Consider the following 22,789-nt stretch of genomic DNA (forward strand, 5'->3'; position numbering starts at 1 on the left):
AAGAGGGCGGGATGGAGCAGACCACAGGCCAGGCTCCTCTGGAGGTTGGGGGACGCCGGGGAGCCCAGAGACGGCTGGCCAGCAAGGAGGGTGGACTGGCTTCGGAGCACAGGCCTTGGCAGCCAAGCCCCACACCCGGGTTAGGACAGGAGTCAGCAGCCCGGCTGCTCACAGGGCCACTGCAGACAGGACGGGCCCTCCTGGAGGGCCTTCCCTCCGGGACAGCAAAACTGAAAGAATTCCCCTTCATTTCAGAGACCATGAAAGCAAAAAAAATTGCAGTGATTGGGGCCGGGGTCAGCGGACTAGGGGCCATTAAGAGCTGCCTGGAGGAGGGACTGGAGCCCACGTGCTTTGAAAAAGGCAGCGACATTGGAGGACTGTGGAGATACGAGGTAATTCTGTGCTCCTCCCGTGAAGTGCAGCCGTGTGTGAGAGACGCTTCCTCTCTGACAGGACCCAGAAGGCCGTCCACTCTGAGCAGTTCCTCCTTCACTCCTTGGTGTCCCTTACAAGTGGCAATGTCTACACTGAGACGGAGCTGAAACTCCGGGGCTTGCAGGACCCTCTTCCCTGCATTTCCTGACAGCCCCCAGGAGCACTGGGCTTCTGCACATAAAACCGACATGTCCTTCTGCTTGGCAGACTTGGGGACAGGCCGGAGGTCCCCTGCATGTGGACCCTGGCCCTTCCCTGCACACCACGGGTCACCTTCTCGCTGCTCTGTGGGCGGGTTGGATGCAGTTGAGAGCGTTCACTATGGGCCCTCCATGATGCACAGAGGCAGCTCACGCTTCTGAACAACAGCGAGACTTTAAGCACGTGGCACACAGTCTTCACACAGTGTCCCCTTCGTGGCCCTGCCTGATTTCACCTGGTGTGTCAGTTAGTGAGCTGAGCACACCACGTGTTCATGACTGCTTCCTCCCAGGTTATGTGGTGCCTATCTCCAGGGCCTCCTCCTAATCCATGTTCCTCCAGCTGCGAGGCTGAATCTCTCCTTGGGAAACTTCTCTTCACCACTCGGTTTTATGTTGCTTCCTTTTTGGTTGGTTTAGAATTTGTTTCTTGGGTCGTGTTTTGATTACTTTTAATGTTTTTATTAGGGTGTTATATTTACAAGTAACAGTGGGTTCACAGAGACATATCCATAGGTATAAAGTACATCATTTGCTCCAGTTCATTCCCGATACATCCCTTTCCCTCTTCTCCTCCTCCCCCTGTCCTTCCTGGGTTTTCTGATCTGTCTGGACATTTTCCTGTTGGGAGACCATCAGGGCACACTCAGGGTCCATCATCATGAAGAGGATTCTACTCGTCTCATCTCCACACGGGCTGACTCCAGCACCTCCTTCCTGCTCAGCTCCATTGTAGAAACCCACAAGGACCACGAGTCCCAAACCCACAGGCTGAGGACCCCCTCTCGTTCCCCACTGTGTGCCTGAACACTGGAGGCCATGGCCGGTTTGCTTCCCACAGGAGACCCCCGACACTGGACGAGCTGGGATATACAAATCCTTGACCTGCAACACCTCCAAGGAGATGACAGCCTTCAGCGACTACCCCGTCCCTGACCATTTTCCCAACTACATGCACAATTCCAAAATGATGGAGTATCTCAGGATGTACGCCAGGCACTTTGGTCTCATGCAACACATCGAGTTCCTGGTAAGGAAGGCAAACCCTGCTCAGCACCTCCACGTGGGTCCTGGCAAGTCTTCACCAGCCAGAGCAGGCAGAGGTGCCCATCCAGTGTGCATGTCCACCACAGTTCTAGTGGTGTCTCGGCACATTCTCTACGTTAGTGAAGACATTTCTAAATCAGGTCCCCTCCAAGGTGCACTGTGTCCGCATTGGTCCCTAAGCTGAGGTTTCAGTTAATTATATTAGACGTAGAATACAGGGTTAGGAATGGAATTTTATGTATTGTGTTGCCCAAAGTACCTCGATCCTAGGGAAGAAACAATTCTAGGAGGTTGTTGTGCATAAAATTATAAACTCCCAGGAGCTATGGAGAGAGAGCCACCACCCACTTTATTGTGAACCCCAGAGTTCTCTGGGGAAGGAGATGAGCAGTGCTCTAGCACTAAGGCTGCCTTGGCCCCTTGCTTCCTAGGCGAAGGTGTGCAGTGTGAGGAAGCGCCCTGATTTTTCATCCTCTGGCCAGTGGGATGTGGTGGTAGAAGCTGATGGGAAGCAGCAATCCTACATCTTTGACGGGGTCATGATCTGCAGCGGCCATTACACTGAGAAGCATTTGCCCTTACAGGAGTTTGCAGGTATTTAACTGATGAGTTAAATGAGGGAAGATCTTTGGATCCAAGAATCTCGGTGCCCACGCTATCATGGGCACAGGACAGAGCCTTTTCTGGCACAGTGGGGTGCAGAGAGGAGCGCTCAGATGATAGAGGTAGCCCTGGGACTGGAAGCCCAGCCTTCCCCAGGCAGCCAAGGCAGGGGTCTGGCCTTCCAGGAAGAAGAAGCAAGTGAGCAATGGAGTGTGGCCTGGCCAGGAGAACACACCCTTGCTGTGGGAGGAGCAGGTGTGTGGGCAGAAGAGGTAGGCGGGAGTCAGTGAGCAACCAGTGCAGTGTGTGAGAGTGTGTATGTGTGTGTGTGTGTGTGCGAGTGGGTGCATGTGTGAGTGTGCATGTGTGTGTGCGTGTGAGTGCATGTGTGCCTGTGTGTGCACTTGGTGCGGACTGCTACCTGAAGCATTTGTACTTACACAGGTCTGTCTTGCAGTGGTGGGAAGATGGTTGGACAGGGAGAAAGACCAAAGCAGACACATCAATAACGAGGAGTTCTTGAGAGTCCCCAAGGAGAAGTGAGGGAGGGCTGAGTGAAGACGGGGAAAACACACCTGTAGCCACGTCTGTGATATGTGTGGAATACAATCAGAATTGTCAAGAACCTCTGAAACTACTCATTCGCATTTGTCCTAGTCAACAGAGCTGCTGGACTGTGACACACACACACACTCGTTTACAATATACGCGTTGTAAAGACGTGGCACAGGCGGAAAAGCCTAGGAGCACCTCTGTGGGCTGATTATACACTAGCCTGTTAGATTACGCCAGTTAAATAAATATACCATTAAATCTTCCACACAGTATTCTGCTGACCACTCTAACCTCTAAAGCTGCGGTCAGCTTCCTTGGACAGCACTCTGCACGCTCACCTGGCTAAGGACCTTTGTGCATAATTCCTTCTCAGTGTTACAAGAAGGGAAGGCAGTTCCTCCTATATCAGTGGAGAATCAGAAAAAGACAAGAACATCCTAAGGTAGCACAGTGAGCACAGTGAAACAACTTCAGGTTGGGTTTGAAGGGACATTCGTCTGCTGGACTTTGGTCTCAGCCTCTGGACCTTTTGTTCCCTGCACAGTCTCGTTCTGTCATTTCGGCAGTGCCTGACCCACAGCAGCAAAGGGGGTGGAAGAGACACAGCCTCAGCTTGGAAGCACATTGTGCCAGGTCCCGTTCCCGTCTGTGCTGCTGACATGGCTGGGTCTCTCCTCCCAGGCATCCAGAAGTTCCGGGGCAGGTACCTGCACAGCTGGGAGTACAAGCATCCAGACGCTTTTGCGGGGAAGAGAGTGGTTGTGATTGGCATCGGGAACTCTGGAGCAGACGTGGCTGGCGAGATCAGTCGTGTTGCTGAGCAGGTTGGCATTTTACCCTCATTCTGACATCAAGGTGAGAAGACACAGTTCTTACTGGGCGGCTTCTCCTCTCTCGCAGGTTTTCCTCAGCACGAGACGAGGCGCGTGGATTTGGAACCGGGTGTGGGATGACGGCAACCCCATGGACACCGCCCTCTTCACCCGGTACAATAGGGCACTCCAAAAACTACTGCCCTCATTCCTCATCAACAGGTGGACAGAGAAGAAACTGAACGCAAGGTTCAACCACGCCAACTACGGGCTGCAGGCTGCACACAGGTACGTGCACCTGGGCTGGGACGGCCAGGCAGCTCAGCAGAGTTGGTGGCCCCAGAGGCATAGGAGCAGGGCATGCCCCAGGCTAAACCTGTCAGGACTTTTTACTCCTTTGGTCATTCCTGCTCCTGTGCCTCTGGGATGCCACAGCAAAGCCAAGGAGGGGGGACGCAGGGAGCTCAGCGCTGGTCTCATGAGACCTGTGCCACCTGCCATGCCACCTTTCACAGCACGTGCCCCTTCACTCTGAATTCTAAACAAGATCCACAGCGACCCTCCGGCTGACGTCCACCAGGAAGACTCCACTATCCACACGGACAGGCCCCACACTCAGGCCCAGCCCCCCCTGGCCCTCCTCACTGCTGTGGCCTCTGTCCTGCTCCTCTAGGACCCATGACCATGGCCACCCTAGAACTCACCCCCAGGCGTGCAGTGCCCCTGGATGTCCCAGGACCCTCTTGCTTGGGACATCTCACCCCAGCAGTTCTGACCAGGAGCGGCCCTCCCCCCTGGCCACACTCGCCTGGCTCTTCCCCCTCTGGGGCCACTCCTCCTCTGTGGCCTTTGGTCCCTCCCCCACCTGACCCAGGAGCTTGGTGTTGTCCCTGTCTCCATTCCTGCTCCTCTCCCCTCCTCCCCGACAGGTTCCTGGATTTAAAAATAATCAAGTAAAATATTATAAAGACTTCATCTAGGCCAAGCAGGCAGCGACAGCAGAGAATCAGTTCTCACAAGTGTGTGCAGGAAAAAATCACGTAGCTCAGGGCTGGGCTCACGAGGTGGGTGTGCGACTCCAGCTTCTTCCAAAACACGGTGTTTTCAGGATGTAGAAGACAGGTAGTGACAGCAAAGGACGCCTGGGAATAGAGGGACTCACAGCTCAAACCTCCTGTGCAGTCACCAAGCGTTGGCTGTCTCTGAGCCCACTCTCCCCCCGAGGGTCACACTGTTTGAGTAGCCTTGGTTTGGGGTTTTGGCCACACCGTTTTTCTGTTTTGTCTTTTTTTTTTTTTTTTTTGTTCATTTGGGAGCAAGTCTTAGGAAAGGATATATATGAAAGAGTACGTACAAATATGCTTACTCTTTTATCTGTATTCTCATTTCTTTCTTGTCCTTAACCCACAGGAATCCTGCAGATGTGCATCTCTCTGTGCGATCTGCACACAGGCACGTCTTGTCTTGACTGTGGCTCCCCTCCCTCCCACCCTATCTTACCCTACATCTCTCCCCTTCCCATGGTTCCCTTTCCCTTCCCTCACCTTTTTTTCCAGTGTATGAAAGAAAATATGCAATTCTTGGGCTGTTGTTTTTGTTGTTGTTGTTGGCATATTTTTGCTTAACATGATGTCCTTCTGTGCCATCCATTTTCTGACAATGACATGATTTTGTTCTTCCTCATGACTGAGTAATACTCCTTATATAAGTGGACCACATATTCTTGGTCCGTTTATCTACCTCCAGGCTCCCAAGCTGATTCCATTACTTGGTTAGTTTGAATAGTGCCAGTTGACATCGGTATTCAGCTTGTAGTAGACTTTCAACTAAGATGCTGTGACGTGTCCAGCTTGGATGTTTTGGCTCAGGACTGTTCTGGCTGTTGAGGGTCTTTTGTGCTTGGGTCTGAATTTAGAATGTTCTTTCTAGTTCTGTGGACAATGTCACTGGATCTGTAGATCATTTGGGGTGGGACACTTTAACGCGACTGTGTCACTCCATGAACATGGGAGGCCTTTTCACATTCTACCGTCTCCTTCAGCCTCTTTCTTCAGTTTGGGTCATTTTGTAGAGGTCTTTACGTTTTGTTGGTTGGGTTCTAGAATTTTTTTTTTGAGGCTCTTGTGAATGGCGTTAATTCTTGGAGATCTCATTACTGACATATAGAAAAGCTCCTGAGTTTCACAAGGGGCTTCTGTGTCCTGCTGCTCTGGTTCTAAGTGTCTTGAGAGGAGGCTCAGCGTTTCCTGGGGGCGTGATCCTATCAGCTGCAACCAGGACAGTGTGGCTTCCCCCTTCCCTGCTGACCTTCAGTCTCTTCCTCTCACCCAGTTTCAGAGGCTAGAATTTCATGGACTGATGCATAAGAGTGGTGAGGATGCACTCCCTGGGGTAGCTCCTGGTTCAGATGAGAGGCTTCCACTTCTCCCATTTGCCATGTGAGGTCTGTCACGTTGCAGTGGGACCCTCCATACCTAATTGGTTCAGGACTTTATCCTAAAGGAATATTAAGTTTGTCCAAGGCTTTTCCTGCTTCTGAAGATTCTTCAGTTTTATTTTGACTCTGCTTTGATTCCCTATTACATTTTCAGTTTGTATATAGAGAGCGAGCCTTGCATCCCTGGAACGAAACCGACTTACTGTGATGGAGATCTTTTTGACGTGCCGCTGACTTCACTTTGCAGCATTGAGGATATTTTCATCTAAGTTCAACAAGGATGCTGGTTTATACCTTGCTCTCTTTTTCTTTTTGTTGTATCTTTATCAGCTTTTCACACTAGGATAATCCTGGCTTTGCAGAATTGGAAGAGGCCCTTCGCTCTGTGTCTTAGGAACACTTTGAGGAGCACTGCATTAGTTCTTCTTTAAAAGTTTGGTGAATTCACAGTGAGTCCCTCCAGTCCTCATCTTGCTTGTTAGAAGACTTTGTATTACTGCTTCAATCTCAATGCTCCTTATTGATCATTTAAGTTTTTACATCCTCTTGGTTCAATTTTGGAAGGTTTTATGTGCCCAGAAATGTGTGCATTTTTTTTGAGATTTTCTACTTTATTGACATATCATTACTCAAATTTTCCCTGGTAACATTTGAATTCCAGCAGTTATCTGTTGCAATGTCCTCTTTTCACCTCTAATTTTGTTTTGGAAGTTCTGGCTAGTTAAGGGTTTGTCAATTTTGTTGACCTTTTCAAAGAATTCTTTGTTTCATTGATCCTTTGTGTTGTTCTTTTAGTCCCTATTCTATTTATTTCTTCCATGATCTTTATGATTTCTTTCCTTCTACTGACTGAGTTTAGTTTGCTCTTTTCCTAAGACCTTGAGATGCATCCTTAGGTTTCTAGTGGAGGTATGTTTTAATGCAGGCTCTCGTGGCTCCAACCTCCTCTTTGTGCTGCTCTGCTGTTTCCCACAGTTTCTGCTATGGGTTGTGTTTTCATTCAGTTCTAAGAATTTTAAATGATTTTTAGTGATCCATTATTCGTTCAAAAGTGTATTATTCCATCTCCATGTGTTTGTATAATTTCTGCAGTTTCTTTTGCCTTTGATTTCTAGTTTTATTACATTATGATTTGATAAGGTATGCAAATTTGTTTCAATTCTTTGTTTGGATAAGACTTCCCTATGGCCTAATATATAATCTGTTTTGAAAAAAGTTTCATAGGTTGACAAAAAAATGTATATTCTGCTGATGTTCGATGGAATTTTCTGTAGATGTCTGTTAAGTCCATTTGATTTATAGTATAACTTAGATGTTCATTTGCAGTATTGTTTTTCTTTTGGGGGGGGTGTTGAGGTTTTGTTTGGGTTGATTTGGTCATGATGCCCTGTGGGTGAGAGCGGGGTATTGGATTCACCCTGTTCTTATTGTCTTGGGCCCTGTCTCTCTCCCTTTATTGTTAATAGTGTTTGTTGATAAGATTGGGAGCCCCAACATATGTTTATAACTGTCATATCTTCTTGATGAGCTGCTCCCCTTATCAATATGTAGTAGCTTAAAGCCTGTTTTGTCAGGTATGAGTAGGGTGGTTCCTTTTAGAGTACATTTTCTTGGAATACCATTCTCCATCATCGTTTTCAAGGTGTGAACTTTTTTGCTGATGAGGTGAGTTTCTTGCAGAAAGAAGATACAGGCTTTTCTTTTTTAAACTAATCACACAGTTTGCATATTTTAATTGGAGAATTAAGACCATTTATATTCAGGAAGGTCTTTTTTTCAGTTGTAGATAGACTTTATTTTTATGTAGTCTGAGGATTGAGCCCAGAGCCTCAGACCTGCTAGGCAAGTGCTCTAACACTGAGCCACACCCCAAGCCCATCCAGGGTTATTTTTGAAAGGTATATATTTGTTCCTAACGTGTGATTTTATTTTGGGTATTTTACATATCCTATATTCATTTCTTCATCTCTTATTCTTCTTGGAGCTTGAAGTTTTTGTGCATTAGTACTGTTTGATCCTTTACTAATTCTCCTTTGCTAATCTTATATTCCAGTGAACTCCACTTTTCGTCTATGCCTTCATCATTGTCTACTGTTCTTCCTCTTCAGGGTGTATGATCTCCTTAAGTACTTTCTGTAAAGCTGGTTGACTGGTCACGAGTTGCCTTACCTCGAGCTTCTCTAAGGACTTCATTACTTCCTCTATTCTGTGTGGTATCGACTTCCAGTGCTGAGACTCAGTCCCTCACCTCCAGGAGAGTAACAGCTGTGGTTTTATTCCCATCCTATGGAGCAGCAAACTAGTGTTGGCTCTCTCTTCCACCTTCTTTCTGTTTTCAGAGATTCACTGTTCAAGTCCTTCAGTAGCTCTTTGTAGATCACTGATAAAGATTAATGATGAATTCATGCAGATCTTTATTTGGTATCGAGTAAGTTAAAATTGAAGGACTTTATTCCTGATGAACAGATAAATAGAGTTCATGTTTATTATCACATACTTAGCACAGTCTCATCTGGTTGTTGACATCATTCTAATTACAGATTAGGAAACCAAAGATAAAATGTTTCTTGCCTTTTCCAAGATTTCACACCTGGTAAGTGGCACGATCAATGCAGAGGTAAAATTCTGTATCTAAAACCAAGTTCTTAACCAAGAAACTATATTTCCTTACCTTTCTAGAGATATCAATTAAAAATAAAACAGATACTATGGTGCATTTGAGATCATTTACCACAACTTCTTTATAAGCAAAATTCATGCACACTTCTTCATATTACATTCCCTATAATGCAGATTTCTCAGCCATCAGTCTACCTTCAGTGACGACCTGCCAAATCACATAGTCACAGGAAGAGTGCGGATGAAGCCAAACGTGGAGGAGTTCACCGAGACGTCCGCCCTCTTTGAGGATGGCACTGAAGAGAAGGTTGACACTGTCCTCTTTGCCACAGGATACACCTTCTCTTTCCCCTTCTTGGAGGATGACTTAGCAATCCTGGACAGCCAGCATTCCATGTATAAGTTGGTCTTCCCTCCTCAGCTGGAGAGGCCAACGCTGGCTTTCATTGGCCTCCTGCAGCCCGTGGGGGCCCTCATCCCCACAGCAGAACTCCAGAGCCGATGGGTTGTGCGTGTGTTCCAAGGTAGGCCGGCTCTCCTGGGTGAGCAGCCGGGGTTCCTAATTATGCACGAATGGCAAGGCACCCGGAGCCCCTCTGTCCACTTTACCTCCTACCACAGCACCTGAGATTTCACCATTAGAGATTCATGGCTTTTGGACTCTCTGGAAGTTTTAGTTTGATTTTCTAAGAGAATTCTGTTAAGAGGAAAGTAACCAAATAATAACAATAGAAAACATGTAAAACTGTCATCAGGCTACATTTGAGTACTGGATATCCATTCACTTAGTTCTTTTCAGTAGAAAGTTGATTTAAGGGAGAGCATTATGGAAGCAGAAATTGGCCAGGGCAGAAGGCCAGCAGGGAGACCCTACCTGTGAGCAGAATGCAGAAGGTTAGAGAAGTCACTGTATGTTTCAGGTAAACTCCAAATACCTGGCTCTTATTCTGGCTCCCTTCCCAAGTCCTTACCCAGGCTGATGCCCCTGAACCCAATAACCCTGGGGCCAGACAGAAGCCAGGCTCCACTGGCAGAGTGGCATGACAGCTTCTGAGAGCCAGAGAAGCTGGCTGAATCCCATGTGGCCCCCTCCCTTGCATCCCCAAATAACTTTGATATCTTCCCCATGCTCCGAAGAATGAGAAGTCAGGGTTCCATCTTCTCAGGACATGTCTTCCCTGATGGGTCACCATGGGCATACAGAGTGGCTGCCCTCACCGAGTCCTCTGCCTTCTGAGCCATGCACTTGCCAGTTAGGTGAGTCAGGAAGCTATCTACTGCCTGCTTTTCACTGCATGAGGCAGGAATGTGATCCAAACTTTTTTTTAAGACATGAGCCTAAGGTAAGGATCTTTTCAGACAGACCTGCCTCTGTGATCCTTCTCTGTCTAACCTCATTTCCTGAATGAGGATGTGTGATCTGGACACATATACTCACAACTTGTCCATGCCATGCCGATGGCCACTGAGGATGACTAGAAACAATGATGCCATCAACAACCTAACACCTGTGATTAGTTGAGCATGTGCATCTCTTGGGGACTTACCTAGAAGGAAAACTGATGCTCCACAAGGTGTGCACATGTGAAACAGCTTTTAATGAGAGATGCCCTTCCATTTCCCAAGTCTGCTCATGCGCATACACTGCATCCTCTGAAGTCTGTGTTGTAGGACATTTCGTGGTTCTCATGAGGAGATCACACTTCTGTGCTACATCTGTGGCACCCGAGGGTTTGGAGAGAGCCCAGGTAAACGGGGTTCCAGAACCATGTGGCTGGCAGCCTGGCTCTTCCTGGACGTGCATGGGAGCTGGCCGTGGTACCTACCACCTGCCTTTCCCAGGATGCTTCTTGACTGGATCTCCAGCTGTCCATCAAGGGGGCAGGGAGGCACACACAAGACACCCGTACATGATGGCAGACACCCCATGGCTCCAATCTGACTGGCATCCAGTTTATACCACCTGACGCTGCTCTGGTGCTGGAACCCAGTGTTGTTTCCTGTTTGGAACCTAGGACAACCAGGCCTGGGTGGCCCCTCGCTCCTCTGAGAGATGTTCAAAGACTTACCACTTACACTTCCTGGCAGAGGGCGGAGGAGGGAAGCCTGTACTTTGTGTGCAGGTCACCGCAGACCCGACGCACAGTAGGACTCAGCCTTTAGAGTTGGTGGGACCCAGCAGTGAATATGAAGGAACGGGGTGACTGCAGGCCAATGCCTAAGGGTTCCCTTAGAGGAGGCAGGGGGAGCACAGAGCCCAGACTGAGAGTGGGAGGAGCCTACAGGTCCCTGGTCTGCCTGCCCTGGGTGGAGCTGCTTGCTTTAGTGGCTCCCTCCAGTGCCTGAGCAGCAACCTCACCTGCTGTCCCTGTAACCCTGACGAGGCGCAAAGCATGTAGTTTAGAAGTCAGTGCACCTGCTTCTCCTGTGCTGTCCCCATTCCCTGTCTCCTCCTGACCTGACCTGCACTTCCTCACGCCTCCTCTCCCCCACGTATACACGCACACGCCCCACCTTTCACTTTAGCCACTTGTTTCCTTATAAAATGCAGCAGCTACTGTTTGTCCTGGGAGATTTTGCATCAGCGTATGTTTGTGAATACACATAAGAGGTGACATTTTTCCAATGCCTCTGGGGACTCAGAAAACTTTTTTTTAAGACATGAGCCCAAGGTAAGGATCTTTTCAGATAGACCTGCCTCAGAAGCTGGTCACAGTAGAGTTTGAGGATCTCTGGAAGATAAAAGTGACCCAGCAATCTCATACTGGGTATATATATCCTTCAAGGAAATGAAATCAACATGTCAAAAAGACCCCTGCACTCCTGTGTTTACCACAGCACTGCTTACAATACCAGGATAAGGAAGTAGTCTTGAGCAAAATAAATCAGACCCAGAAAGACACCCATGGAATGCTCTCTCATGAGAGGCACCTCAGAGGTGATCCCACAGAGGCTGGGAGATGAGCAGTGGTGGAGACCAGAGAGCCGTGAAGGGCTGCACCCGGATAGGAGAGGAGCTCTGGTGCTCTGTGGCACACCAGGCAACTGCAGTTGACAAGATGCTCTGTCAATCTCAAAGTAGTGGAGAGAGATCTTCAAAGTACCCACTTTAAAGAAATGACAAAGATGACGGTGACGCATACCCTAACTTCCCTGCATTGAGGACCCCGCACACACGGATGCAAACCTCACACTTTAGCTCATAAATCTGGGCAAACATCATGTGTCAACCACAAGCCACATGTTTGGGGGAATTCTTGGCATTCAAGAACTTTCACTGTGTATTGCAACTGAGAACCACTCAACAGCCTGCGTCTCCTGGGGAAAGCTGACTCCATCCAGCCCAATCCTGAGAATGCCAGGAGGGAAGTTCACAGGGGTCCCTAAGACCCGATTATGACAACTCTCCTCTTGGAAAACCTCTCTGTTTACTCCTCTCCCAGCCCTCCTTACATTTCTCTCTTGCTTTGTCTTAGGACTGAAAAACTTGCCCTCAGAGACTGACATGCTGGCTGAGGTCAACAGAAGGAAAAGGAGAATGGCCAAAGAGTAAGCACACCATCCCTGGCTGAAGGACACCAAACTCGTTCCGCAGGTCCTACTGGACCTCTGTTTTTGAACAAGGCACCCTAACAAGACCCCTAAGACAATTCTAGCTCTGTGACATTATGGTGACAATGCACATGGGGACAGGTGTGGAAAGCCTGGCCAGAACACCAGTCTCACTGGTGAACACACAGGATCTCCAGTCCCTGCAGTGAGAGGCCTCTACAGTGAAGACCAGAACACGCAGACCAGCCTGTGCTCACTGCCAGAAGCAAGTCAGAAAAACAAAGGAGAAATAATCTGTTCAGAATACAGAAAACACAACACACTCCTCAAGACACAATCAAGAGTAGTTCATCGGGGCTGGGGTTGTGGCTCAGTGGTAGGGCGTTTGCCTGACACATGTGAGGCACTGGGTTCGATTTTCAGCACCACATATAAATAAACGAATTAAATTAAGGTTCATCGACAACTAAATATATTTAAAGAGAGAGAGAGAGTAGCTCAGGAACAGGCGTACTTACTTCAGTGTGGTAAAGACTTACTCTGAGTGCTTTGCAATAAACCTGTGCTCACTCGGGGAACTTTGGAGATGATCAGGTGCCCTTCTTACCATTACCTAACTAGACCCACAGTACAGGCCATACAACTAAACAGGACATGTAAATGCCATTTGTCTACTTGAGTCTATTGTTGGTTGTTTATATTTTCATTGCTGGAAAAAATGAATTTCCTTTCTGGATTTTGGTTATAGCTTCCTGTATATTTATTTGTAATCAGAACTTGATTTTTTACTATTTTGTCAGTTATAATAGATATTTATATGTTTTTAGATTTAATATATAGACTAAAAAATTTGACTAGATGATTAATTCACATTTTTATGATTTGTTTCTTCAAAAGAAATTAATATCCACCAAAATTTGAAAAGTTTTGGTACTTTTAAAATAGTCTTTAATAGTTTTTATCACATATCCCCAAAAATACCTTACCAGCATTGTTTTTTGGTTGTTTTGGTTTTTGCTACTAGGAATTGATCCCAGTGGCACCTAACCACTGAGCCCTATCCCCAGCCTTTTTTTTTTTTTTTTTTTTGTATTTTATTTGAAGACAGGGTCTCACTGAGTTGCTTAGGGCCTCACTAAATCGCTAGGGCTGGGTTTGTACTCATGACCTCCAGCCTCAGCCTCCTGAGCTGCTGGGATTACAGGCATGCACCACCATACCTGGCTACCAGCATAGTTTTTAATGTCCAAAGTCTGAAATAGTTTGCAGTTGTTCAGTGTTCAAGGATACAGTTACTGTACAGAATCAATACATGGAAACATGCATTAAGAAATTTAAGAAAAGTGTTTTAAGAAATAAGTAGAAAAGAAGTTCCCTGGAAACTCAGGGGACAATATGGACTCAAATATGACATAGGGCTTCCAACATTGTCCTTCTTATTCCAGGTTTGTGGACAACCCAAGAGATGCATCTCGAGTGAACTACATCGACTACATGGATGAGATTGCTTCTGAGCTAGGCGTCAAACCCAACCTGCTCTCCCTCTTCCTCTGGGATGCCAAGCTAGCCAGGGAGGTTTTCTATGGGCCCTGCACCCCATACCAGTACCGCCTACAGGGGCCCGGCAAGTGGACCGGGGCCCGGGCAGCCATCCTCACCCAGAGAGCCCGGATCCTCAAGCCCCTGAGAACACGTGTGCTCCAGCACTCTGGCTCCCGTTCCTCTAGGTGGCTTTGGGTCACAAGTGTCTGTGCTGTCATCTTTCTCTCTGCTTCCATGGTCATCATCTTGCAGATGATTGGTCATTAAGCTCTCGTGGGCACAGATGGGCCTGGAACCAGAGAAGAACAAAATCATATAGATTTGAATTGTAGCAAAGAAAATTGATTAATTATATGTACACTGGGGCCAATTGGTTACATGGGGAAAGAGTTTTATCACATATGCCCATTTAAATCAGAACCAAATAACTCCAATAATGATTTCCCGGGGTGCTCTTGTGAGGAGGTATTTGTAAAATGCATAGCTTATTTCTGCTTTTCCAGAAACTATCTGACTTTCCTGACAAGCTCACACACAATGTGGCAGCAGGGCGTGATAAACTGTGGGGTCAGTGAACAAACAAGGGTACAGAAAACAGCGAACCAAGCGTGGGTTCAAAATGGCACTCTAGTCTCAGAGCATCTCCTCACACATACCCCGAGTTCCACAGAGACTATCTCTTCAGTGGGAAACGTGACGGCTAACCTGTCACCAGCTGATGGAACAGCACTAGCAATGGGATACCAACCTGAAATTTTGCAAGTGCAGACAGGATGCAGTGAGAACATCACCTATCTGGTGTTTTTGCTAAAAATGTTTAACTTGAGCTAAATCACGAGGAGCACTGAGAGAAATGAAGAAGAGCTCCATGCACAAGACATCTTACATGTGCTCAAGGAAAGTCAATGTCCTTGAGAAGTAAACTAAGGAGACTAGGAAAATTCCCTGCCTCAATGGAGACTAAAGAGACTTGATAGCCAAATGTATGTTCTGGAAAACTGGTGGTTTAATCTAACACCATGGGTAGATGGTCTTACTGAGTTACTGATAGCATTATCTGGCACAGCAAGGGCTTATGCATATATAGTGAAATGAACTTGCACTAGAGGGTGTATATAGAACTAGGCAGAATAAAGCACTGTGAGATCTACAGCTCGTCTGCAAAAGGTACAGAAAGAAGTGTGTGGGGGTTCTCCAGGAGCATACAGGACGGACCACAAAAGGGACAAGGTTCTAACAGCTGGCAATGGCAGGTAAAAGGCAAGGCACGTTCATTGTTGTATTACTTCTGCTCTTTTGCGAATTTGAAAGGTTGAAAATAAAACATTTTAGGAAAGAATTTCTTCTCTGTAATGATTTAAGTCTGTGCCAAAGGCAGCTCACAAATTTCACTTTAACTTTTAGTAACCAAACCAAGGAGGAAATCTTAGGTCAGCAATGATAGGGCTTAGGCAATAAAAGCAGACCAACTGCTAAGAAGAAGAATAGCCACATTAAGTGTTAAAATGAGACGGGATCTCTACTGGGATTCTTATAGATGAGGAGACTATTGTTTAACCAAAATGACTTCTAGAGTCACAGCCTAACCCGGAGTGGTGGCACGTACCTGTAATCCCAGCCACTCAGGAGGCTGAGGCAGGAGGACGGCAAGTTTGGGCATTTTAGTGCAACCCTATCTCAAAAAGAAAAAGGGCTGTGGGTGTAGATCAGTGGCAAAGTGCCCTGGGTTCAATCCTTGATCTGGAAGGCAGGCAGGCAGGCCAGCCAGCCGGTCAGCTGGCCAAGACTGACTGCACGGCTCTCAATATGCATGAGAACTTTCATTGTGATCTTTTCCCCATCCTTTTTTTTTAATGATTTTGTAGTTGTAGATGGACACAATGCCTTTATTTTATTTATTTATTTTTATGGGTGCTGAGGATGGAACTCTGGGCCTCACATGTACCAGGCAAGTGCTCCACCACTGAGCCACAGCCCAGCTCTGTTTCCCCATCTTTAACCAAATTTTATTACTACCATACGTTTAGAACAGCTGATCTAATGTCTTGTGAACAATCTTTAAAATACTACTCCAATCAACAGAAGTCATGGCAGAGACGGGGTGTGGTTGGGAGAGTGCCTGGAGAGCAACGTTTAAGGCAGTTATTAGCAGATGATGGGTGGGCTCATGCCCTTTTGTGCTCCCGGGAAGCTGGGCGCTTTCCTCTAAGGAAGCTCTTCTCTCCTATTTGAGACCAAGCCCAAGGGGGAAACCACTCTGGGAGCCACAATCTGCTCCACACTGAAAAATGGCCGAGTAAGGCCCTCTGCACTACTGCGTTTAGCCCACCCTAGAGTTTTAACCTGAAAGCAATTTTTATCAAGGTTCCTGAAGAACTTTCATCTCTGAATTTTCTGTTGAACCCTTTAAGGCAAACTTAAATGTAACCCAATGTAACTGAATAACTTGATAACTTACTGTGAGAAGTTACATTAAGACGTGAGAAACACCTGTCAAACAGTAAGTTCTGTATAGCTGGCCTGCATCATTTTTTTCTAGCAATAATCAACTATCAGGGTCATTTTTCTATTTAGCCCCCTTGAATTTAGAAATTTTAACATTGCCTATACTTGAAAAATACTTAAAATTTAGAGAGAAGTGGGGGATATGAGAGAGTGAAATGTTCTGGGATCCAGGGTAAGGCTCCAGTATCACCTTCTAGAAAAGTCCATGGCTTTGCTGAGTTGCTCTCACTTTGACCTTTGACTTGAATCAAAAGGGCCAGTGGCTTGGAAATGCACAAGGCCTGACTTTTTTCCTTATAAGGTATAATGAGCTAAATACAATCTTCAAATGAAGATTATTTCAGGGTAAGCTGACTTTGGGGGTAACAGGCATAGCCTTTTTCTCACATGGGTGGAGACTTGACAGCATCAAGAGGAGACCGACGTTCTGCTGGCCTCCTGCTCCATTGGGAAGCTTCCACTAGAGGACTTCCACCTCCTCCTCCCTTTCCCTGGGCCCATCCTTTGCTCACCTGTCAGATGTGAAACCTCTCACTTTCCCCACCCCTTGGGATCACAGGTGTGAGGCAGCCACTGGGGGTAGGAGCACCTGCTGTGGAAATCTAAGCTCTCCCTTCCTGGGCACTGCAGGCTCAAGAGAAGCACAAAGGAGCCCAGGGCAGCTGCCTGTCACAGCCAGTCTCCTCCACTTCATCGCTATTCAGCTGACCTGTCTGGGCCGTATACTTGTCTCCAGTATCCCACCCCTGAATTGTTTCTGACTTCAGAAGGGAACTAAGGATGTGGGCAAGTATGACTCAGACTTCACAAAAACGTGCTATCATGAGGAATATGGAGGCAAAGAAACAGGATGAATAGGAGGCCACAAACAGGAGTGGAATTGGACCAGCACTGCGACACAAAGCAGGTAGGAGACGATGACTCTGTCAGGTCCCAAATGAGGAACCATGATGCCAGAGGAGACCCTCCAGCCTCACACCATCCACAGCACCTTTGCCAAACCTTGGAGGAGAAGAAAGGGGACACTTCACTACCAAATGGATATGAGTTTGTCTTCATGTGAAGCATCAAATCCTAATTTTACTATTCTAGGAAGTCTGCCAGCACCCTGCCCTTGAGGGTAGTGGTAAAGTTTACTAGACAAGATCCTCCATAACACTCCACTGTCCTTAAGATTCCAGTGACAAAAAGTGGGATTCCACTAATTCTTCCTATGCACTCCAAAAATCAATGCCAAGAGTCTACGCATGTACAAGGTTTCCCCTAGAAGTCTACAAGTGGGCGACCAGACCACAGGCTCTGAGTCACCCTTTCTCGCCCCACTGAAGCAGCAGTGTCCACTGTCCCCAAAACCACCAGTGCATGAGGAAGCAACAGAATCTGGTCAGCAGCTGCCCACAGGAAGCCAGGCCCCGACCCCATGTGGACTGCAGAGGGCACCAGAAGGCTGCAGCCCGTGCTCCCCCAGGACTGCCTGCTGCACTGCGGCCGGCTCCTTCCCCTGAAGGTTCGAGCTCAGGCTTCACCCCAGGGCTGGCCCTTCAGCTTTTCGTTTGGCTTCTGCAGGGAGCACCCCCCCTCCTCCCATTTGCTTCCCCAGGTTTACACAAAGTCCCCAGGGGCTCTCCCCTGAGCTCTTCTCCACCCAGGCAGCAGGTTCCCAAACCTCACAGCCCAGAAATCACTTCAGATAGCAGTGCCTTCTCTTGGTCACCTTGCCATGGTTGACAGCATAAAAGAAAGTGGAGCAGAGCCTTGGCGGCCCCGGCCCCAGGCTCGTCCTACGCCCCGCACGCACGGGTGCCCATTTCTCAGCAGCCACCTTTCTACAACTTTTTGTGAACAGTTCAGAAATGTTCTTCAACACCTTTCCTGACTTCTTCAGAAAAACACATAAACGAGTAAATGTCCTGGAACTTCAAAATTAAAATGCTGGCCCCTGACTTGTTTCTTTCTCTGATGATATCAAAAACTCTCAGTATTTTGGAGAAAATCACCTATCAAAATTCATTCTCTTGGGCCTCAGGCAACTGGAGTTCATAACATTGGTATAACTTTTCTAAAAGAGGAAGACGGGCAAGCTGCCCTGGCACTCGGCCCGGAGCGGCCGCCCAAGGGCGTTTCCCCACACCTGCACCTTCAGTTGACAGTACTTCTGTCACAGGGAGCGGCAGGCCTACAGCCTAGAACACCTGAAGCCTGAGACCTTGAGAGACTCTCCTGGGAACGCATCCTTTTCCTGGCGTGTCCTGCTTCCCCTTCTGCGTGCAGCTCTCACAACCCTCTGGGTGCTCTGGCTCCAGGGTCTGACACCTGTGCTCTGGAGACAGACAGCTGACGAGATGGAGGCTGCTGGCTCTGCCTGCCAGGTCTGCCAGCTCAGGCAAGCTGTGCAGCACCACCACGCTCAGTCTCCTTTTCTGAAAAATGGGGGCAATGGCAGTGTGTGACAATAAACTCAGCGACATGAGTTGATACACACAGGGGTTTAAAACAGCACCTGCCACATCCTGAGCAGTCAGAAAAGCAGCTCCGTTACCAAATATCAGCTTTATTTTCACCTACACTTATGTGACATGTGGCCAATTTGTTCCACACAAGGTCTGATATTCTTTGTGTGTGTGTATGGTACTGAGAAGAGACCCCAGGGCCCCCTTCACACTCAGCAAGCATTCTACCAGTGAGCCTCACTCAATTGCCCAAGCTGGCCTCAAACTTGTAGTCCTCCTGCCTCGGCATCCCTAGTAGCTGAAGTCATGGGCATATACCACCACTCCTGGTGAGGATATAGTATTTTCTGAGTGTAAAGAAAATTTCAATGAAACCTAGGTGGATCAACTTAAAAGCAGTTGAAAAGTTCATTTCTATTCCCAACCAATATCATGATTCTGTGCACTGAGTTCTCAAATTCCTTCAAACACGACCCCTCACCATGCTTGCCCTTGGCATGTGCTTGTGCACTAGGTCAGCAGCTGTCAAACTGCACACCTGTCTTTGCAAGACCCCCAACTGCTGTCTTGACCTTGGCCCATGTCCCTGTCCACTGGGTGTGCCAGAGTCTCAGAACAGAAGCTGAACAGCAGGTCCATCTGCAGTTCCCAGGTAACCCTCCAGCTTCTGGCCATCAGTCACGTATTTTAACTCCACTTGGCCACATTTTTTCCAATACTGACTCTTCAAAGTTGAATCTATGAAGACATAAAAAGCCATGGTGCCAATGGCCCAAGTCCACTGTTTTCTGAAAATTGTGGTTTGTGAATTAGCACAGAAAAATTAAAGTTCTGCCTTAAATACATCTCAAAGTTGATGCTGGTTTGGCTTCCAGGTCTGGGCCAGAGCAGTGGAGGGGGAAAAAGGCTGCCTGAGAGCTGCTCAGAGCCAGGCCAACACGCCAGCCAGGTGCCAGAGGGCTGATCACCAGCAAGCCCTCTCTCATGCCTTTTTGACATCTTTATTCATCAAAAAAGTACTGTGTTCAACTTTAAATGTTATAGCAAATATGCTTGCAGGATACGGTATGTCCTAAATTGCTTTCAGCTGCTCTATTTCTTACTTCATTGAATCAATTTTAGCCACGTCCTCCTTGACTCTTCCTTCAGCCTCAATACCCAAAAAATGTTAGCCGTGGAGGGCTCTGGAGACACCTTTCTGAAACCTCAAGGCTCCGTGTCTGATGGACACCGAGGCCCATCACAGTCCCACCTCATTTTGCCAGTAAAGCTGGACCAGTCACCTCGCGGAGTCTCCATGTCCTTCTTAGGGTTTTCCCGAGGGGAAAACACACACACACACACACACACACACACACACACACACACACACACACTTAACTTTAAGAGGCATTTTATTACACTGTCTCGCAGGACCAGAGACTAGTAGTTGCACAATGGGCATCTGCAGGCTGGGGAGCCAAGGAAACCAGTAGCGCTCAGTCCAAAACCCAGTAGCCTCAGAATGACAGGCCAATGACTCAGCCTGAGGGTGAAGGCCTGAAATGCCTTGGAGAGCCATGGTGCAAGTCTGCATTTGAAGGCTGAAGAACCTGAGTCTTCACGTGACAGCTGCAGAGAAACACACCTACTGGAAAAGTGCCAGAGCGGCGAGAGCGAGCTGGTCCCTTTTGCTTTGCCATTACACCTGGGCCCCCATCTGTTGGATGGTGCCACCCACTTTCAGGGTAAGAACTACTCTGCTTCCCATCAGTTCACAGACCCACAGGCCAATCTTCTTAAGGAACATCCTCACTGACACACCCAGGGGTATGCTTTACCAATCACCTAGGCATCCCTCCATCAAGTTGGCAACCAAAATCATTCTGGTCCTCAGCTAGGACAGGTGGGAAACAATATTCCCTGTGCCCACAGAGAAGAGCATGGGTGGAGTGCCACACTGTGCCTGGCACCAGACTTCCTGACACTGTGGTCTGGATCTGGAGTGCCCCTGAAAAGCTCGTGTATTGAGAGCAGGGTCCCAGTGCTGTAAGGTTCAGAGCTGGGGCTGCTGGCAATGGTCATCAGGGCCCTGACCCTGCCATCATCAACGAATTAGTCAATGCGTTAGTCCACTGCGAGCTGGATGAACTCCTGAGAGGTGGACATCTGGAGAAAGGAGTCACCACGGGAATGCCCTGGGGGGATTCATCTTGTCCCTCGTCCTCATCTCTGACGGCTGTTCTTTCTCTCCCCTCTCCACAGAGCAGTTCCATGCAGAGTGGAATAGAGCTGCCCACCTCCTCTCATCTGCAGTGATAGGCCAGCAACATGAGGGGCATGCATGTTCCTGCAACATCTGCTGCAAATCCCCATGAGGAGTGTGGATGGTTCGGCTTGGGTCAAACTCTCTCAGAACCAAGCAACCACGGTTTTCTAGAGAGGATGGAGTTATGTTATATGCACATGACTACTTGGAGCCCACCACCCGAAGCAGGAAGGAACAAACAACAAAGTTGTTGAGAATTAGGCAGGTTCTATCCAAAAATATTCACAGTAAATAACACAGAGGATCTCCGATTGTCATGCAGTACACAGAGACAAAAGTCAATTTTCCTCTTGCAAAGCCTTGTAACTGTGAGTCCCTGTCACAGGAAAGCAGTCGACTCTTAGTCCATGTACTTGCTCCATCTCCTGAGTGTGTGCAGTCTCCTTCAAACATACGCTCCCTCTGCGCTCTCCAGACACTGCCTTCTTCCACCCCAGAGGACCTGAGAGGAAGAGGAGCCATACAGCTCCTGTGTGACACCTCACGTCCTGCAGTCCTGCTCCTCAGCGGTAAGCCACGTGTACAGCAGAGGCCTCTGGCAGATGGAGGCACGGCTCTTCTTGAGCCCTTCTCAAGCACCTTTCTATTGGCTCTGGAGCATCAGACGGTGACATGGGCAACGTGTTCTTTAGGCTCATGACCTTCTGAATCTGGCTACTTCTATGCCACGAACTACAGAAGCTTAAAAGCTGAGAAAAAGGACAATGTGGTGCTTTAAAGAGGTTGTCATTTCAGAGCACTTTGATAAATTTTCCAGAATGAATTGCTACAAGTGATTGGTTCTGCCAAGCAGTGATGGGTGACTGGATGGCACCAGGTGGGCAGACCCCCACCACAGAGCAGGTGCCCGGCCTGTCCCACGGCATGTTCCATCTCTAGGGCCCTAGTTCCTCTCTTGCTCTGTCTCGCTATTTGCTACCCATGATAGGACAGAGAGCCCTTTATCCCATCACCTAGAAAAGCAAGCCACACACAGCCGCGTGGACTTCTGGTGAGTGAAACAGAGCAAGCGCTCCAGCTGCAGAGAGGAGTCCTAAGACAGGTTCCAGGGGCTCAGCTCAGCAGAGGGGCCGGAGAGCCCTGTGGGCAGCGTGAGGCGCCTTTCTCAGCTGCTCTCTGATTGGCAGGAGGGCTGGGCACGCGCCTCAGAACACAGGTGACCCGAAGGCTTCACAACGTGACAAGGACACTTTTTCATTGCCGGCAACTGTTTCCTCTTTGCACTGTGAGACTGATCCAATGGGAGCCTCGCCATTCTCTCCTGGAGAGGCAGACTCTGTCTGGAAGCACACACAGCCGTGATCCAGGAGCTGTGCAAGGACAGCTGGACACGCAACGAGAGCGCAGTCGAGGGACAGTACACAGCACTGACAGAGTGGCCGACAAGGAGCACTCGAGGAGCGTCTAACAAGACTCGATTAAGAGAAAAGAGACTCGACAGCTGAGGAGAGTATTCCCAAGGCGGTTTGCTAACCATGAAGCAGGACTTAAATCTACAGACAAATATTAGAGAATATTGGTTCCTGGGCCCTTTCAAAATTAAACAAAGAAATCTGAGCTTAAATTGCTGAGTGTAATCAATGCCAGTTAAATCTCTGTGGCCTTCTTTCTAAGTTTTTATAGTGTTAGAAAACCTGGAATTAAAAAATGACCAGAAAATGCTAAAACCATGTTTTACATTTAAATCTTCCAGGAACTATGATTATGAGCTTACAAAATTC

At 47.9% G+C, this 22,789-nt stretch overlaps 1 protein-coding gene and 1 long non-coding RNA gene across 2 annotated transcripts in view; one reads left to right on the forward strand and one right to left on the reverse strand.

Annotated features, from left to right (window-relative positions):
- LOC110597626 (uncharacterized) overlaps positions 1–22,789 on the reverse strand; it is a 91,847-nt gene that overhangs the window by 28,669 nt on the left and 40,389 nt on the right. The window contains exon 2 of the long non-coding RNA XR_013426319.1: positions 13,922–14,094. This is a non-coding gene — a long non-coding RNA (uncharacterized LOC110597626). The remainder of the gene's footprint in view (positions 1–13,921; positions 14,095–22,789) is intronic.
- Positions 261–14,072, forward strand: LOC101973493 (flavin-containing monooxygenase 5). The gene is made up of 8 exons (XM_078022231.1): positions 261–395; positions 1,480–1,668; positions 2,117–2,279; positions 3,525–3,667; positions 3,744–3,943; positions 8,886–9,235; positions 12,188–12,260; positions 13,709–14,072. Exons 1-8 carry the CDS (start codon positions 261–263, stop codon positions 14,070–14,072), a joined length of 1,617 nt encoding a protein of 538 aa, XP_077878357.1.

Source organism: Ictidomys tridecemlineatus, chromosome 10, assembly GCF_052094955.1.
Source record: "Ictidomys tridecemlineatus isolate mIctTri1 chromosome 10, mIctTri1.hap1, whole genome shotgun sequence".
In the NCBI taxonomy this organism is placed as follows: domain Eukaryota; kingdom Metazoa; phylum Chordata; class Mammalia; order Rodentia; family Sciuridae; genus Ictidomys; species Ictidomys tridecemlineatus.